The 21,034-nt window shown below is 36.3% G+C and overlaps 1 protein-coding gene across 2 annotated transcripts in view; it reads right to left on the bottom strand.

Annotated features, from left to right (window-relative positions):
- Window positions 1–21,034, bottom strand: part of DPYD (dihydropyrimidine dehydrogenase) — a 370,709-nt gene that overhangs the window by 93,197 nt on the left and 256,478 nt on the right. For both annotated transcript variants that reach the window (XM_086752907.1, XM_086752908.1), the window contains 2 exons: window positions 2,957–3,077; window positions 1,929–2,048 (listed from right to left, as the gene is read on the bottom strand). In XM_086752907.1, the coding sequence (XP_086609033.1) occupies window positions 1,929–2,048; window positions 2,957–3,077 (241 nt within the window). The remainder of the gene's footprint in view (window positions 1–1,928; window positions 2,049–2,956; window positions 3,078–21,034) is intronic.

Genomic DNA, 21,034 nt, shown 5'->3' with positions numbered 1-21,034 from the left:
TTCTCTTGATTTAAAATTGCTTTCCTGCTTTCATAAATTTGTATACTGCTATACCCTGATCACTGAGAAGAAAGTATTGTGATGTGTTGCAGAGCCTATTGACTTTATTGGCTCTGTGACTTTTTTTTGCGCAATGAGTTGTGGGATTGGGACCTAGTGATGTCAATTATCAGCAAGAAACATTTATATATTTGTCTGCAACAAAACATAATAAATTGACAGCACTTCCAGTGGTTTTCATATGTTTTAAATAACTGGATTTGCACCGTAAGTAATGCTATATCCTAAAATGACATTTTCTATCTCCTCTGACACATGTAAAATTTCAGGGAAAAAAAAATATATTTTTGTACTTACACATATATATAAAAATAAAAGAAACAAAGAACTTTTCCTCAGGTCCCATTTATAACAGAATTATAAATCACAGAAACGCTGGTACGTCCTCCCTTATAGCTGAACATCCAGGTGCCACTGTAATTTACACTACATGCATGTTTTAAATTTGTGACATAAGAGACACACTTTTCATAATGCAGTCATTTTATAGATTTTATTAGACAGACTTATGGTGGGAAGGAATATTCAGAAATTGCAACTTAAATGAGAAAATGTGAATGGTGTTACTTACATAAAATACTACTGCAATAGTTCTTTTATTAATTTTTAATGCACAGCACCCACTGTGACCTCCTTTATTCTTTTCCTTTCAACATGGCAGGCTAGAGAAATTGAAATGGGCTGTAGCTGTTCTCTTCTTGTTCTCCTCTTCCTCCCATTTTGCATAATATTAAAATATAACATCTTATTGGACTGTCACTGCGAAATAATTATTATGCAATAGGCATAACGATTTTTTCTGATTGTTACCGCTTCCTTGCTTTTCAGCATTCTCTAAAAAATTCCAAATTCCATGTAGTTATCTAAGGCAATAAGGCAATTTTCCACTGAATACACTCGTTTGAATTAAAGTTTTTTAAAAAGTTATCTTTTGCTACATTTCTCACAGTTCTATAGGGATAACACCAGTCACATAAAATAAAGGATTCTTTGCCTGTCTAGTCTCCTCTTTTTCCATTTTTAGGGTGAGGTAGGAGGCGGGTCCGATAAAATAGTGTTTGACTCAATCAGGAGGATGCTATTACTTCTGTTATGTATATTTACTGCTACCTCTGTCACCAAGGAGACTAATCTCCATACCAGTAAAGTCAGGAAGCTCACAGTATTGTCTTTGCAGGGCCAAGTTCATGTTGTCACAGCAACAGAGTGCACAGGGTCAATAGATTAATACATTAGCGTGCACAGGCACTGAACTGGAGAGTAAAAGTTCTGCTGCTGGTTTTAAAATTAAATGGCAAAGCAGGACTTGGAAATATGGCCTACCCAAGATATTCTTTTATATCTCAAGGAATAGGCTACAAAAATATGCATATATTTGCCTAATACAGTCTACCATTTTTACTACAGTGGGAAGGGGAGGAAATAACCTCCTTGGAAGAGCTGCACTTGGTGGGAAGGAGGAAGAAAGGCTGGAGTTCAGGCTATGAAACATACACTGCATTTGGATTGTTGATATTTCCCCCTGCGATGCCCTTTCATTAGCCTCTGTCTAACATGGGGCCTGACAATTGTGACAGAATGAAAAATTCGAGGAAAAGCAAGGGTCATGAGAGAAGAGATTTCCTTCCCTCTCCAGTGACCCTATCACAGTATTCTGATGCAGCGCTTTACCATTAAGGAAAGGGCAACCCAAGAGCCCTCACACTTAATCTGTTCCATCTGTCACGACTATTAGAAACATTGACCAGCAGTGAGCTTTTAAGGACTCGGTGCAACTGCAGACATGATATTCTAGCCCACTACAAGGACCTCCTGATGTTTTGAAAGCCTCCAAGGAAGTACCATGCATCAAAAAGGGCAACACCTACCTGACACGCCACCATATGTGGTCCTCAGTCCTCTACCAACTGCTGGCCAAGGTGTGCTGTCTGCTTTCAGTCCCATCAGCCCTGACACAGTGTTAGTGGCTGTAACACCATCTGCGCCACCTGTGAAAGAAAAGGTCAGTCGCTTTTTGTTAAATCATGTGTATAAGATAAAAAAAAAAAAACAACAGGAAAAACTGTGAAATAACTAGAAATTTGAATAAACAGCTGAAGACAGAAAGCAGCAAACTGTAAGGTGATGTGCAGAAGGGTCCTTAAGACCAAACCTGGGCTTCAAGGCAGACTGCATCAGTTGAAAGGGCCGTAAGGGCTATAAGACAGCATATGGGAAAGACTGGGGCTGACAGGTAGATCTCTGCCCTTCAGCTGTGTGGGACAGAACTTGCTACAGTGGTTGTTCAACACCTGGAGGTCCCCCAGCACAGGGATCACCTCCTCCAAGCTGATGACACTAACTCTGCATCGACAGAGGCAGCTCATATTCTCTTTTCTCATTGTCAGGAGCAAGATAATATGAACAATGCAACAGAGAAATTATGACCATGGTTCTAAGTGACAGATTAATACACCTACTTGCAAACTAATTTCCTGCCATATTGTACTTTAAGCTCTGAGGAGAAAAAAAAAGTATATACACCTTCAAATGGTGTATTTCTGTTTTCTCAGGAAACACACACAGCATTTTCACTACTAAAAGTAGGAATAGGGGAATTTACAGTGGTATGGTAAACATATAAATATGATAGAAAAAGGAGCATGTAGACAAACACACACACAAACATACATGATTTATTATTGAGTCTAATATAGTTCTCTTCATATACTGCTATATTCTAGAAGCATGGACAAAAATAGGTAGTCTTTGATTACTGTGCTTATTCTAAATACACCAGATAAACTATTCTCATATTAGTTCCTGTTGTTATTTGTTATTATTCCAGCAACTCCCCTGTCTTCCTCCATCCAGCAAATTAGTAAATCTGCACAGCTTGTGCACTGGAGTCGGTTACCTTCCTGAGCAGCCATCGCAATATTCACAATATCAGTGACATTTGGGGTCAGCTTGGCAAAGAAAGGAATCTGAACAGCTTGTCTAACCCAGCGACAGATGTTCCGTACCAGCTCTGGATCCTGTTCAAATAGGTCAGATAAATATAGAACATAATTAAAAGTAATATGAACAAAAGGTATATCAAGGAAATAGAAAATTGCTATAAGTGGCTATACTACGGTTTTGTGAAATTACACATCAGAACTGAACCTCATCTCATTAGTTAACCTATTTCAGACACACTGACTAACTGCAAATCCATTACAGAAAGGTTAGTTCACGAAAAAAAAGAAAAATTTGCTTCTTCCCCCCCACCCCAAGACAAAGGCATCACAAAATGTTCCCTTCCCAGAAAGGGGAAAAGACCATTTTTTTGATGACAGAGACTTTCTTTACCTATTTATTTTAAAAATTACTTCCCAGTTTTAATGGCTCACTCTATGTAAGGTACACTGAAAATAACGAGTATCCTATAAAATAATGTGAAACTGAAGCAGTGGCTGATCATGCCTTGATCAGAACAACAAGGATGAGTCGAGGTTGCAGGGCTATCAGAATGCAACTCGGCATTTCTGAACTCTCGTCTGACTTCAGAGAATAAATTGGGATGGCCATAGTGTAAATGAAAGATCAAAATCTCTTCTATTAAAGCCAGAAATCAAAATCTTCAAGTGTTGGCTTTTCATGATTTCCAGGCATTTACTTCCAATATGGAATATGTCTCACGTAGACAGTAATCAGCTATCCTTTCCATTGAAAAGAGCTCAGTGGAACTAACGTTCTGCATTGTGCAGATATAATGGTTATTGTTCAATATAACTCTTAGGGTATGGGTTGTTACTTTTTTTCTGTTGGCTATCAATAATGCTCTTCAGCAAATACATTAAAATTTACAATACTGGCCCATGTAGATCATGGTGCATGATCTTATTAAAAACTGAATGTTACTGTTACAAGATTTAGTACAAGTATAACCTGTAGGTAGGCTAATTGGTACCGCAGCAATTATTTACATTTACTAAATCTTTATCACTCTCTTGGATAATTAAGTCTGTCATACAGATAATTTTCTCCCATTTGGATATTGTAAAAACTCAGAAAGCTGCATTGCTATGCAGTAACTGAAAATGGGATGAGCCTAAATAAAGTTTAATTTAAAAAAATCCAGTTGACACCAAGGTTTTCAGTATAATTAACACATAGGAAGCACCTCTTTGTTGTTTTTTCTTTTTACACCAATGGTTAAATACAAACAAACAAAAAAACCCCACAGGCTGTACTCCTAGAAGTACACAGTGCTTGACATGAATAGTAAAACCCTGAGACTTCGCTGTGCTATTCCAATAAAAATGGTGATCTCCCCGCCCATGCAGTACCCATGAAATATGTATGAATGCTGCACTACCAGTATGAAAGTAGTTGCATCTTTGACTTTCATTTCTGTTTTGAATTTCCTTGAGGCCCAATGCAGAAATGAGAGACCCTCTAGAAGACATGAATTGTATATCCTTTATGTTAATTCCTCTCCTTAGCAATCCTTGTAATAACGTTCAGGATGTTGGCACCACATAAATCATTATGCTGACTTCGTCATGCTTATAGTGCTTCCATAAAAATTCTTACTCCAACACACACACTAACACTTAAAAAAAAATACAATTAAATTATTTTAATCCACATTGAATAACTTATTGGGAGATCTAGTTTGTCTTTCTTAATAAATAATAATGCAACCTTTTTTTTTTTTCCTGAAAGTAAGTGGAGACCTTCATTTTCCATCAGTTCTGCTTCTCCCACACGAAGACTGATGCAACAAACATGCGATGGAAGGGTCTTCACTTTCCCAAGCTAGTAAACTATTTAAATATCTGATTGCACAGCACATGTTTAGACAAAGTCCTTTTGAAAGGCTCACTTGTATCAGTCTTGGAAACCTGCCCATTTTTGGTACCCATCAACCCACAGGTAACTTAGTAAGAAAGTAATTTGCAAACTCAACTGAAAGAGGTGAAATCTTTGATTTTGCTTCACTCAATATTCTAAGGAAAAAATAGGAATGTTTAGTGAGGAAACATGGAAAAAAATGAAAAAAGTTAACACAGTGTTTTACTGCATAGTGAGACAGTCACTGATAGGAATTGGAAACGTGAAATTTTATTTAAAAAAAATCCAAATTCTCATTAAATTTGACAATTTTTGATTGAAACAGGTATTTCTAAAGCTGATTGATTTTTCCCCATAATCTTGTATCTAATTCATTTGCTCATTAAATAAATATCACAAAGATAATGTTGAATACTAGCACTCTTCCAGTACCTAAAGGGGGCCTATAGGAAAGACAGGGAGAAACTCTTTAGCAGGGCCTGTTATGATAGGACAAGGGGTAATGGTTTTAAAATAGAAGGAGGTAGATTCAGATTAGACATTAGGAAAAAAATTTTTACAAGGGCGGTGGAACACTGGAACAGGTTGCCCAAAGAGGTGGTAGATGCCCCATCCCTGGAAACATTCAGGGCCAGGTTGGACAGGGCTCTGAGCAACCTGATCTGGTTGGAGATGCCCCTGCTCCTTGCAGGGGGGTTGGACTAGGTGACCTTTAAAGGTCCCTTCCAACCCAAACTATTCTATGATTCTATACCTTAAAAAAAATCCTGTTTACCCTTGTGCCATCCCCAAGCACACACACATGCAACAGATCTCACTGCTTCCCTTTCCAGTGAGAGTCCTACAGCGGAGCTGTAGAATCAAAGAATCATAGAATGATGTACTGGAGCATCCAGCTGATCCACCCTTCCACCCTCTGTTCTGTCTCCAGTTCTCTCCTGCTCTGATACTTCCCGATGCAGCGGCCAACACCAGCGAAGCCCCTGAGCTCCTCCTCTCTTCCCTTGCTGTAGTGATACCACAAGTGTCCAGTGGCCACAGCCACCACATGCCTGAGCTTCCTGCTGCCAGCAGGATTTCTGTGCCATGAAGCCACTGCATGAGAATACTAGAGCTTTTATGCTCTGCAGGCAACTAACACATTCTCAAATAAGAATAATATCCCCACCTGTTTTTATCTGTAACATCACATTCTCTTCTTTCAATCATTAGGAAAAAGTTATTCATTCATTTACAATATTCATAATTTCCCACTACATTTGCACTGAGGACTTCGAAAAATGCATCAAAAGTGATCAGATGGTTGAAAACAGAAGATATTTATGTCATTGCACAGCTAATTTTCTTATCAAATGAATGAACTACATTGACAAAATCCAGTAGAAATTCATTGGATAGTGTAAAACCTTTCCGAAGAAGTTTGCCTTCAAACTGAGAACAATTTGCAGAGGTCACACAAGAACACAACTTTTGAGAATGATTTAAGTGTTTAGAAATAGAGAATTCATTTCTAAGAGAAATCATTGACTAAAGAAATTATCCCAATTTGAAATACAGCTCAAAACTTAAGATTGCTGAGAATATTAATTTATCATATTTAGCAAAGTTTTAAACTCAGGTGCAAACTTAACAAGGTGAACAGCCTGGTACCAAAAACTAGTTTTAAAGAGGCTACGTACAAGGCTGCATTTTGCCAATTCAGGGTCTCCCATCTACTTGGAGTTTTGAAAGATTGACCTCAATCTCCAAATTGCATTTCCTGATTCTCAGCAGAGATTTGATTTATAAAACATTCAAGGATGAGCATTTAACTTGTAAGAGAATGAATCTTGAGGCCTGTAAATATTACAAAAAATATCTGTCACCGCTAATACAACATAAATATCTTTTTTTTTTTTACCCCAATCCAACTTTACGAAAGTGCCTGCAGCTTTTATTACTGATAAAGTGGTTGATGAAGCCTGCAGAGCTAAGAAATATTTTCTAAATGGCTTGATATGTAAAACGTTATTAGCTGTAAAAACAGGTGGGCATTTATACTCACAAAATCAACCATATGAACAAAAGTATTATTCTGCTTAGTGTAGTACAGGATTTTAATGCTTTTGGTTCAAAGTCTACCATGTTGCTATAAATGATCTTCTTCTATTACCCATAACTAGGTTTGTTGGTTGTCTCATTAACACTGATACAGTGCAATTGTTACAGAATGCGTATTTTGCTCTGTGTGTCAGTCTAGAAGAATGAACAAATGCTTCAATGGACTGTAAAATCCGTTGGTACTACACTTCATCTGCTGTATTTTTTTTTTCCTAAACAAACACTATCCAAATAAAAGCTTGGTGAAATTATCATTGGCTAAAACATAATATTGATTCATGCACTGTACCTACAGGAATTTGTTGGTAATTTAACACCACATAAAATCTCTTTTGGTATGAGATGTACATCAGCATGTCTTCTGTTTTCCTGTTCTTAATCAAATATTGCTTGTTTATTCCAAAGACACAGGAGAATGTTACAGGGCTTTCTTTTTACTTCCCTAAGCAGCAGTACAGAATCATTTTTCCTGAATATTCATTATAGCCTTGGGGTAGATGGAGCTTTTAATCCTAACTACTCGTTGCCAATGGGTAGATATACTAGAGGAAAAACAACTAGTCACCTTTTTTTCTAAATGATCACATGATAAGCTTAACTACAACCATAACTATAAGAATAAGTCCACAGAAATTAAAGCAGCAACTTGTCTACTGATTGCATTTGGCATTGGTAATGAGATGAATCCCACGTCCTGTCACCCCCAAGGCAGATACATCCTGCATGTTTAAAAAGGAGTGTGAAAATGCTGTGTACAGAGTAGGTCACTTCTCCTTGTGTTTCATGGAAAGAAACAAAACCATGAAGAGATTATTGCAGAAATGTCTGGCTGCAGATTTTTTGGAAATTTTGGAAATTTTTTACTATGACCTATTTTCAGTGTTCTTGCAGGGTCCTTATTTTTACACTACCCTGTTACTGCACAGTCTTTATACTGTATCCAGAACACCTCTCTGAGGTAGGGAACGACTCTTACACCTGTTCAATAAATGGAGAGAGAAGAGTCAGACTGAGATACACCTCTTCAAACTCACCTTGTTTTGGTGCCCAGTTTTTACTAAGTCATTTGCATAAGGATCTGAAAAGGTTTGTCTGGCAGAAAACTGCACTTGATTCTTCAGAATATCTTGAGCCATGAGATATTTTCCAAATTAACAAAAGAAATATTTTTAACACTCAAATTGAATCTTTTCTTTTTTTTTTCAAGAGTATCTGAACAATGCAAAAGATAGGAATACAACTACTTCAGGCTAATGAACATGCTTTTCTTAACTACGCAAACAGGGAAGCACAGATGTGTGTGTATGTACATATATATGTGTGCATATATAAATGCAAATGTCAGTCCGAAAGATGTCATACAAATAAACTTGTTACAGAATTTCCCCCAGGAACTTCAGAAGAAAGGTTACCACTCAGTAGAGCGCATTAGCTGATCTTGTCTTATTAGTGCTAGAGAAAATGGACCATACCATACAATCCATACAGTCCATCCTTCATTACTATAATGGTGGCAGTTCTGTCTTACTAAGAACAGGGTAAGAACATTTGCAGTTATGGAAAGTATAAAAACGTAAACCTTCTCAGGTAGAATTCTGTTTTTACATATGTATGAAGGCTTTCACACGTAGGACTACTGGAGTTATCATTACTGGCTACACTGATGATTTGTCCATTATCCTGACTGCGATGATGGGAAGATCTAGATGGCGCAGAAAATGTTGTTAAGATCCTTTAGGATCCTTTAAGATCCTTTAGGCATGTAAAGTTCTTAAATTTCATCTATCACTGACAACAATGACCTAAACAACAAAATTTCAGAAATTAAAATATTTATTCTATTTAATGCAAGCACAAGTCTGATCTTCCTCTAATCTTTGATGGTCACAAAAATAATCTTGCGTATCTCCCTTGCCAATGAGTTTCATGGCTAAATCACACATTATGTCAACATGTTTGAAATTTTAAATACTAAGCTGCAGAGAACTTATTTTGTTTTTGTATTAATTTAACACACATGAAGCTAACACAGGATTTCTTATATACAGTTTGTAGGTAAGCGGCACCAAGAGTCCCTCATCAGTGCATTCTTCTAGTGACAGATTTTCTTTCTGTACTGGCTCTTCAGAAAAAAAAAAATCTTGTAGTCCCCTCATACCTATTAACATTGGAGGAATTTTTTATATGAAAAAAAAATTTCTACAGTTAACTTCCTCACTCTGCACAGTAGATACAGTTTCCAAAATAGTATAGATAGCTATGGGAAAAGGAGGGAGTGCTTTTATGTTTAGGAATGATATAGCCAAAGAAAAACTAAGTGAGAATTTGCACGATTCAGCTTTTGTATTGAATTCACGTACTAATCTCACTTTACTGTTTCATTCAACAATAGCCTACAAGTGAGGAGTTAAACCTACCCTCAAACTGCTGTCTGAGAGCTCATGAGGACTCAAAATACACTCTCATATGAAAAACAAGAAAGGGGAAAATAATCTTTCACTATCTGCAGATAACCTCCATGCAAGAGGTAGACTTTCCTCTTTCATGCTACCCTTTCCTTGTGAACATTATAGTGGCAATACCTGCCATGACCTGCAGTGTGGGCAGGTAGAAGCAGGATATATTTGGGGCAGCTTTAGAAAGTGAGTCATGATAATTTCTATAGATTCCTTACCTATTCAATCCACTCCATCAGTTCTACAGGTAGGTTTGGATCTGCATCTTACACAGAGATCCCACAGATGTTCTGAGGACTTGTTTGTCTGATAAACTATTCGTTTAAATATGTACTTATCCCATATTTATTTTCCAGGTCAAACACAGATCCAGAAATCCATGAGGAAATGAGAATTTTTTTAAAAAAAATTGAAATTCCTCTGTGTGTGAAGAGCTACTCTTTTGCTATTCCTTCAAACCTGAAGAAAAAGTAAAATTATGGGAATCTCAGCTTAAAGCATTGCAAATTATTATCTTTAGCATTAACCTCGGTTTTTTTTTCCCATATTATTACTGATCTTTTTCACAGCTATTTTTTCTCCCTCCTCCTATGAGATGTCCAACATAAAACTGGCTATCTCTAAACCTACCCAAAATTTCCATGGTACCTAAACATAGAATTACAGTCAATCACAACAGCAAAAGAGACACCATTTCCAAATCTCATAGTTAATTTTACTGTCTTCTCACATCTTGGAAAGGGGCAGTTTACATTGTGTATTTGTCCCATTTCAAACTTAATTAAAGCTAACAATTTGTTTAAAGTCTGTCACATTAAGGGAAGGATTTCCCAGGACAGAAGATGAATAACTCTCTACTACTCATCTGAGGTAAAAAATGCTTCCTAATTTCTCAGGAAATTTGACAGCTTTTGGTCAACATCTATTGACTGCAGCTGTCAAAAAGAAAAAAATGAGGCAGTTTAACCTAAGGCAGGAACAACAGCTTTCACAGTTGTATGTGAAGCTATCTAGATATATTAGGAAAAATTTCAAAAAATGCCTAAATTACTTCTGAGGCTTTGGGTCAGCCCCACAAAAATGTAGTTGCTGGATGAGATTTATATCTTTCTGGCTAGAATCTATTATATGATGTGATATGAAACCAATGCCACAAAATAAGCTTTTAGAGATAACGACGGTATGTGAATTCAGGACTCTTTTTCAGTCAATACTGTCCTGCCTTTTGGCATGAAACCAAAGTGTACTGAAGGTAGTGGAAGCCTTTTGCATTAGTTTAGCAAAAAAAAAAAAAAAACCTCAACATCCCATTAGACATCTTACATAAAGTGGCACAGGAAAATCCTATTTAGGACAAAAATTCAGAGGATCAAAATGTTTCATTCAGGCCTTCATCTTTTATTAATTAACCTGCACTTTGAAACAAGAGGTTTCAAAATAGAGTGGGGTTGTAGGGGTTTATTTTGGGGAAGAATTCCTAAAAGATCAGAGATTAATATGAGAAGAATTAAGCAAGGTCCACATAGTTACCATTTAACTACACCACCATAGCAACAATATATACTATGACTATTGCTCACTGGTTTAATTAAGGATATACTTATTTTCTGCTCTCTTACATACTCTAAAGTGTTCCTTTCTTTAAAAAAAAAAAATATTTTTTTAAAGAAGCCTACTGGGTAAATTAAGACATATATGTTATTTCTATACCATAACTGTTCTCTTTATAACTTGAACAGAAAAGGTAATATTTTTAAACTGAAGAGATGTCATATGGCTTAAATAACTAAGCACATACTACTAGTGAAACAAGCAGATTTTTGCTTACAAAATACTGCAGATTAAGATGTAAAAGTATAGCTTGGAAAATTTTCATTAGCTTTTACAGATTACATTCTTTTTGAGATAGTCTTTTTGCTCAGCAAAAACATTACCAATTTGAAGATCATGTAAAGACTATATATTTATATATATACATACACACATGCATATATATATATATAAAAATATTTATAAGGAGTAATGATCCCAAATTTCCAGATGTTTTTGCCAAAGTAAAAATCTAAGCAAGAGTCTGGTGATTTGATTCAACTTTTTTTTTTTCCTGTGGTAAATTATAAGAACTAAAAAAACCCTGCCATCTAGCTCCATTCTTAGATGCTAGGACTTCATTCCTTTGAAGTAAAGCTGCAAGCATGGTGTCATGACTTGATCAGCTGCTCTTCAGATCAGTCACTTCAGGTTCCACTTGGGGGAGCCTAATTGAGATTCTCCTTTTTTTTTCCAGAGATACCAATCTACCACTGGACAAAATCAAGTCACTCTGGATTAGGTCCAGGCTTTGGTCATGGCTGAGCTGAGAAGTCAAAGCTCTGAGACTCAGTCTAAACTGGGAGATATAACAGCAGGTACTGAGAAAAACCAACATGAGACTTTGACACTGCTGTGGTTCCTACTTCTCACAGTTAAGCCACTTTGAAAAACCTTAAAAAATATTGATGCACATAAAAAAAATGGAACTTCAAATTTAATAGTGGTTAATCAAATAAACCCGAAAAGACTCATAAAATTTTTTGACAGAATCAGAATTTCTTAATAAATTTCAATTTTAAGCAAATCCCTATCTCCCTCTTCTTTCTTACTCTCATTTGTATCACAATCACTATTTCTCCCTTCTCCAGCACTACCATTAGAACCTTTGAAAGATGTTAAAAGCATAAGACAAATAGCCTTTGATCACCTGTCTCTGTTCTGAATGGAAAAAAAAAAAGGAACAATAAGTTGTTACAGCATTTCCTTATTGCAGTATGCTACTGGAGCTGCACAAATGAATGATGTTTAACATTAGGGTTTTTTTTTTAAAAAAAAAACAAACAAAAAAGCAACAAACCAAAACAAACCCAAAACCCAACCAATGACCACCAAAAAACCCCAAGACTCCAAAGCTCTTTTAACATATCTCATCTAATAGCTGCCAATATTAACACAGGTCAGTACCCAAACTCAAGAATACATTTGTCAAAGTGTCGTGTGGGTGATCCACTTTGGACACCTTATTAGCAACATGGCACTCCTACACGTCTTTTTGATAATGTAGCACCTAATGACTGAAAAGATAACCAACGAGAAGACAAGGTCAAAAAATGAGCTGGAAATTTTTGATTGACCGGTACATAAAAGTACAAAACATAGATTTGTATTAGGAGTTAGAGCAATGACAAGAGGGATGTCAACATCAAGCACAACTGAGACTTGAAAGATTTGTGGCTGTCTTTAGTCAGCTTTGCAATTACTCCCTTTTCCAGATCACGTAAAAGCTTTTTTATTTTCTCCTCAGTACTAAATGAAAAATAATTGAATTTATTTTGAAAACCAAGTCCTCTTTCTAAGGAGGTGGTTGAACTATAATGTTTATTTTAAATTTGTTGGTGGTTTTTTTTTTAAACTTAAAAGGTTAATTTAAGCAACCAAAAGAAACATCACTGTTAGAAAACTTGGTAATTTTAAAATTAACTAGAAAGTTTTCTTTTTAATTGTTATAGTTATTTTACATGATAGGAAAAAAAATATATGCTTAATTGACATAGGTCACTTAAAACTGTAGCAATCTTTACTTACAGCTAGTGATTTTAATGCAACATTATTTCCTTTTATTGTCACAATAAAGGTTAATAATAGGTGGCCTGAAAGGGTGAAGAAGAGATTGCCAGTTCAAATTAGCAAATCATTAGTGCCAATACCAATTGGGCCTAACCATTCCAAGTGAAAAATGTGAAACTGCACATTTACCTTTCATAAACTTCTTGGAGATACTAACTGGAAGTTTTATTTATCAACAGCATCGATATATGTAAAGTGTTGATTAATAAAAATGCCTTTTTACGCCTGACAGAATAAAATAGTTCATCTTGGTTGTTTCTAGCCAATCAAAATAATGTTACGTATACCACTGTAAAAAAAGTGGTATGCATCATGATTAAACAATATTTCAGCTCTTTAGTTCATGCAGAGGTTACCTGCTAGAAGGCATAAAAGTTTGACTAGGTTTACGTCATACATGAAATATTTTAAAGGGAAGCATAGCACTCAAATATATGTGGACTGCAGCTACAAACAGCTTTTTCTTGTGGTCAGGTAGGCAAGCTCTCAGTCCTTTCCTATAATAAAGGGGCAGAAAATACCAAATAATTGAGGAAAACATAAACCTTTGAAACCAACACATTAAGAAATTTACAACCTATGCTCTGAGAAGGATTTCCTACTCAGTTTTAAAATGATCATCATACAGGCCTGTATTCAGATTTGGTATACTGTAAAGAGCAAGCCTCACAGCACACTGACTCACTTTACTAGGAGGTGAGGCAAAATTTAGAAAGTATGAGCCTAGTCCTGAGAATTCTCATATAGGCAGTGCAGAGACCAGTTAACACACTGTTAATTAACTTTATCAAATGGTGGCATAAAATTGAAACCATAGAAAGAAAAAGCTATTAATGTGCACTGCATAATTAACTTTTATTGTGCACTGAGATGAATAATCTTAAATATTTCATTTTACCTGCACACAGATTCTTGTTGCTGACCATTTCCTTTTCAATAAATCCTCTTTACCAGACATCATCAGTATGAACAACTGCAGTACCTTATGCTGCAATGACATATCCAAAGTCACGTGACATTGTCCAGATCCACAGGATCTGGACATTTAACCAAAACATGTAACTATGTAGAACACAGAAATATGCTTGCCTGAGTTTTCTACATTCCCCTTTTCTAAAGCTTCTCAGCACATTAAAACACAATGGTAAGAATAAGCACAGGATGACATTTGTTTTTTAAAAAAATAATAATAATAATCATGGTTTGTTTTCTTTCTGAGAAGCACTCACTATATACTCCATCGTACTTAGGCTACTGGAGTGTCATTAAAACAGCTCAAATCTTTTTGTTTATTTTTTTAAACAGTGGCAGGTCACTGATATTTTGGACGACTGACCTTTGTCACAGCTGTTATCCATAATGTGAATTCCAGCTAAAATGCTTTCATTGTAGTGAGACTGAAAATAAGGTTATCCCCAATTCGCTCTCATATCTTCGTGAATTTCAAGGAAACAGAATCTCTTCTACGTTTTCTAAGAAAATCCATTCTGTAGAGAATGCTTTCCATATATAAATAGTCACCACACATAAACATTATTTAAAACCTTATTAACAGCCATACTATGTCATTAAAAAGTTTCAGCAAGTTGGTAGTGCTGTTAACATTACTGTCCTATTTATAATCCCTTTTTATTTTCTGTTGTCTTTTGAGTAATTAAATTAAAAATCCTTCAAAGCAATAACAGTGGATTAAATGTTGTCAAACTACAATATAAAATTACAGAATAGTGTACTAGTAATTAATTTATTAAACTTTGCATCTCAATTCATTTCTTCTTGAGTGCATGAAAAACAGAATTCTTAAGACAAAATACCAATTAACTGTTGTACATTATTAAGTACTGTCTCCTTTCACACGTTACAAAAACACAGAATACATGAGCACATAAAGGACATATGGAACTAAAGACATGGAAGAAATCCACTTAAATTATGACATTAAATCAGACCTGAATCCTTTAAGGGCAACAGAAAAGGAAATGAATCCTCAGGTACTGGAGGAAGGTGGGCGATGTCACCAACGCAGGAGTGACCACACAATCAGCAAGCTTGTTCTGGTCAGATTTCCAGTGAAACAGCTCATGAGTCAATTGTTACTTTGAAAGCAACTCAGCAATGGGTTTACGTTATGAGAAGGGTTTTAAAGGAGGGTGTGGAAAGAGAAAGGGAAGACACACATATGAAACCTGGGAAGGTGAAAAAATCACCCAAAGAGGTTAAAACAACAAACCTGAACTATCATAAAGGATGAAACATGGCCACAGTCAGCGTGGCAGCCACTAACATAAGTCTGCAAAATATATCTGGTCTGCAAAAAAAGTGTGCGTAGATTGACATCAGCAGGAGTTGGAGGCAGCAATCAGCAGCATCCCCTCTCCCTGCACATCCCAAATACCCTTCCAGCAAAAAAACACCCAGTGTAGCACATCTCTGCGCATGCAGAATAACACCATCACCACCTGACCCAAGGAATCCTTGTTTCTGAGGAGTCTGTGCCTTGTGATTGAATTTCCTGTGTCTACCTGCACTTTTCCCTCAGCTGGACTATGAAGGCTCCTGTTCACATCCATCAGCTTGGGCTGCAGACATTGCCTCTCCTCTACCCAGCTGCCTAATTTTATGAAACTTACAGAAATTCAGTATCTTTGAAACTGTTTCAACTCTGAGAAACGTGATTGAAACAGGTCATTTGGTTGAAATGTGCCTCAAAGCAACGGAGGGCACTGAAAGACACAAAGACAGTGAGATGAGCTATGACTTACCTGCTTAAGATCCCAGCCAAAATGGATGAAAGTGGCCAATGCAAGAGAACAAGGCAGATAAATCCTGAAATGCCACTGCAAACACCAACACAAAGCTCACTCTGATTATACTGGTTTATACTGGATTTTGAGTGGCAACGTTCCCACTGCTGCTACACCACCCTGCTGTACTTTGCATTAATTTGCTGCAGCAACTAATACATAAGAGAAGAGAGAACTAATACTGCCTGCAGGACTCAATGAATTATACTTAACCAGCATATTATTGTAGGGTGATAGCAGAATGCCACATGAACACAGATATAATCAAATTCTGTTTGGGGTATCATTTATTTAAAATACTTCAAGCTCCTTGCTGGCAGAGCAGCAGCAAATTAGCATGCTATGCTGTGCGCTTCAATTGAGCAGCAGCCTCATCTTTCCTATTTCCAAGGTACAGCAGAGCAAATCTAATTGTGCCACGTAGCCAGTTCTCATCTTTGCAGAGTAACTGGGGCTTTTGGGGTTTTTTTTTTTGCTTTTTGTTTTTAACAGATTTGTCTTCTTCTGAATGAGGCAATGTGGGCTTTTATGAAACTTGTCTCCTAATTGCAGGCAATAAACACAAACACAGCCAGCAGCAGCGGCTGTAGCAAGTACAGTTTAAGTAAAATGAAAATAAAGGTAAGAAAAGAAGCACAAAGTAAGTTCATGTTACATATGATCTGAACAGTGAAACCACCAGGATCTGGATTTCAGTGCTCACAAGAGACACACATGCCTCCTTCAATATAAACTGAAAAAAACAAACAATCCCCTAAACCTACAGCTTAAACGCGGAAATAGGCAATATATATTTGTATTTGGGAGGTTAGAAGGTAAGATTAATTAATGAGAAATATTTCTAAGCCAGGATGTTATTAACTTTTAAAATATTTGCTTATAGCATAAAGAATCTCTGTTCTTGCACTTAGGCTGAGATCTTTGAATATAAGATTTGGTTTTTTAAAAAGCATAGAAGCATCCTGTGTGCTTTGAAAATTTAACTGCTGAGTTGCTTTCGACTTGAGATCTCGCCGCCACACTGATCATCTCACCCCAAGTGAACAGGTGAGTCCTCGTGCTTCCTTTTCTCCGCTACTCATTTTCTATCTCTGGTACGAACAATGAAGTACCTTTGGATAGGAATTGAGCAGGGCAAATCCACAGAATCACAAAGATGTTTGTCTGAACGGACTTCTGCAGGGCAGCTAGTCCAAGCTCCCGCCCTGAGTGGGACTAGTGCCAACACCAGTTGAGGCTGGTCATGGCTTTGTCTGCCTGAGCCCCGAAAACTCCAGAAATGGAGAGTACGCAGCCCTACTGCACATGTTCCTGTGCTGCATCAACTTCTTGGTGAATTTTTTTCCTGATGCCCAACCTGAAATGTTCAGTCTGCAATTTGTGGCTGTTGTCCCTTTCTGTATCATCTGACACTACAGAGAATCACCTTTCCCTCTTTGTAGCTACTCATCCAGCATCTGTTACTAACTTTCAAGCAGCTGTAGGCTGCTCTTTTTTTCCCTCCATTGTTTTTCACTACCCGTTAGGGCCAAGGAGATTCACTGATATTTTTGAAGACTTTGGATATCACTCATCCTAGTCAGTCTTATACTAACAATTCTAGGTGTATGCACATTACACTTACTAGACCTGAGGTTTCATCTGAACAATGAAGAATGACACAAAACTGATCAGGAATGCAAAATAAACCCCAGATTATTGACTCAATTCAACTATTTATTCTTTCTTACCAGAGCAGCTGGAGAGACTTGTTGACTTTTGGACCAAAATCAAAAAGCTAAACACTTAAATTTGTTGATTTCACATCACATTAATGGTTCTGAATATTTAATGCAACTTTGTAGAAGGATAAGTAAAAAAAAAAAAAAAAATTTTGAAACATTTTTGCATAGTTTCCAGTGAAGAGACAAAAACCACACCACAAACACAACAGCACAAGTTAGACATTGAAATGTGAGTGCTAGCATCTCAGATGGATGTTTGATTTATTATTTTAATAATTTTATGCTATAATTACTACTAGAGTAATGAACTATAGTGGGAAAGTGATACTGTCATTTTTTTAATAATCTGCTGTTCACCACATTGTCTTTATGTTTACTATTAAATGTTTTGTACACTTACATTATCTGATTCAAAGAAAATCTGTGCATTAGTGCTGTTAAACCTAATGATGGAAATTCTATTATGATTTTTAATGATATCCAACTTTTATACAGTTGCAGATTGTTATGAAAGAATACAAACCTTAACTTTATTATCATTAATCAGCATTAGTAAATATAATTGACATTTTATACAGAACCACCGTTAAGTAACTTATTGGCAGCAATACAGATGCCTCTTAATATTACCCTCTGGCTAGCTATGGTGTTTGGGCGCCAGAGTGTCTGCACTGAACACTTGGAATTAAAATCAAATAAAAGCTGAGAACTGTAATTCAGTATAAAACAAACAGTCATGCTTAGCACTAATTCTTTATATATATAATTTGGATATATCTGGAATTTTAAAAAATTACAGTGGGTATAAAACAGTGGAAGTGTTTGTGACTAGATAACAAAACAGGACAGAGGAAAAACAAATCTGATGTTCCCATATTTCTACACTTACCCTTAGGCACACTGTAGGAATGGAAATGAGAGTGTAATTAACCTTACCTTTCCCTTATTTTTTTAAACAACAACTAAAAAAAGACAGAACATTTTAGACATTATAAACAGTAAAAATACACATACATGTTTTTGTGTCATTATTTTTCATCTAAGCAATTTCTGTAGTTTCCTGAGGATTTAATATGCTTAGGCATGAAAGGGGATCTAATCCTTAAAAAATTTTCCTATGAAGATCTGGATTATGTTATCAAAAAGATTTAAGAAAATCTGCTTCACTGTACAACCAGGAAAGCTGCTCTGTCTTTCAAAGCCTCATGCCCTGACTTCTAGATATTGACTGGTGTTTTTTTTTCCAGAGCATATCTGAGCCCTCTCTTCCCCACACTACCTATGTACGACCTATTTGACTTCAGCTCTAGGGGAAAAAAAAAATAAAATAAAATAATAAAATTAGGATTAGAGCCAAAATACTTCCTAGCACTTTCCTATCTTACAATGAGGCCTCCAGGGGCCAACAAACATGGAAGCCCCTGAAGGGCTACTGATAAATCTCATTGCACATATTGTTATTTTATCCAGTTTATTCTTACCCTTTGTGTCGATAAACTATATTTAAACCCATTATAATTTAATTTTAGCCAGCTCTGAGGAAGAACCTCAAAATCTGGCCCTCTAAAGATGGCTTGGTTTATTCATTTATTTCTCTAAAGAAGTAGATTCTTTTCTGAGCTCTCATTTTGGTGAGTCAGTTAAGAAAACACAAGAACATATTTAAGCAAGAGTAGTATATATTAAACATTCAAAAGAATATCCATATTGTATGGGGAAGGGAGAAATTTTATTATTATACAAACATATATGTATATATAATGTAATCTTCTTCTTGCTTTATGGATATGATCTCCTCCAAGGAGAGCCACAAATCCACACGATAGCCCTGAGTGCTCAGATTTTGCATTTGGTTCTCTGATTTTACAATAGCTGAAAGATATGTAAAAACTCATGTAGCCAGACAGCTCCCTACTGACTACACATCTAAGCAACTTCACATGCATATATTATTCCAACCAGTGAAAGCTGGAAATAACATATGCCTTAAAAAAAAAAAAAAAAAAAAAAAAAGCAGCATGCTTGAAAGGAGCCTGTTTCAGCTTCTGTGTGAAACCTTCAGGGCTCTCCCTGGCCAAGCTGCACCTTTCTACAGCATGCTGCCATCTCAGGTGGGGACAAACCAGACTACCGAGTTATGCTCTGCAGAGTGAAGGGTGGAAATTGCTTCATAAACTTCTAAAAATGACTACTATAGCTCTTTGGTGTTGAATGCAGTTCAGGGAAAAAATTCACAACAGCTATTACCATTGTGCTAGTGTGGTCCTGCAAGGTTTTTATAATTCCCTCCTATTTTTAATCAGAACTTTGGTAAATGACCACTGGCCATGAAAAACATTCAGATTACTTTTAATAAAAACAATAATCTATAGCATGGGACAGGTTGACATAATTTTGTTCACAGAAAATAATAAAACATCGCATGCACTGTGCCTGACAGTGCTACTATGATAAAGCTTCACCTGAAGTACGCCTACATTTGCATTGACATGATTACTGCTCCTATTGCCTCCCTACTAAAAGTTTTAGAAAGTTAATGGTTTAATCATCCAACAACACCTCAGTTCTTAAAAGTTTTGTGTTTAAGTGAGGAAGTGAGGATGAATTAAGATGCCTACTAGCCCTCTCCAAGGGGATCAACTGAATAGCATGTATCAACTTTAGGGCATGTGATCATGATTCCCACTCTGCATCTCCCTGCCCTTCTTTCCCCCCTCTCCCCAAAATGTAGTAAGATGGGAAATCAAACAGGCTTCAGAATTCTGAAACTTTGATTGTCAAACTCTAGAAAATCTCTCCAAGTAGACTGTCAACCAAGATTTTTCCAAGACTTCCAAGTTCACTGCATTTGAGCATGTTTCAAGCCAAAACAAATTTCAAACCATAACCAAAACACACAACGATCTCACAACTTCAAAAGGATATGACTATGAGAATTGCCTATTGTGCATATTTGTTTTCTTTTCATGGGCAAAACAACACACATTCTTCTGACTAGGAATGTATTGTCATGGAATGTATTGAATGTATTGATAAACTCTGCAGCTGATTTCTACATGGCAGAGACATCAGGCACAGATAATTTCCAGCCTAAACTGTATAAACCATCAAATCTATAGGTTACAGAACACAGGCTCTTATAAGAGATGATGTTAACTGTAGGTGGCACTACCAGAATGTATGCCCTATTCTGTGATTCTAAAATACAGTTACGTTCATATGTTAAAAATTGTAAAGTTAAATATGTGTATATCTCATGTCCTTCAAAACAACTATTGATATATGCAGTAGTTACCAGGTTGTGATCTAAAAGATATCTACAGGGCACTGAAATGGAAACCAACAAATTCTGTCCAAGTGCTTTTTGGAAATTATTTGTTTTCAACTTGTTCCTTGTCAAATACATAAT

This window comes from Chlamydotis macqueenii, chromosome 8 (genome assembly GCF_036417535.1).
Source record: "Chlamydotis macqueenii isolate bChlMac1 chromosome 8, bChlMac1.mat, whole genome shotgun sequence".
Taxonomy (NCBI): Eukaryota; Metazoa; Chordata; class Aves; order Otidiformes; family Otididae; genus Chlamydotis; species Chlamydotis macqueenii.
The sequence above is the reverse complement of the archived record's forward strand: the minus strand, read 5'-3'. Positions and strand labels throughout refer to the sequence as shown.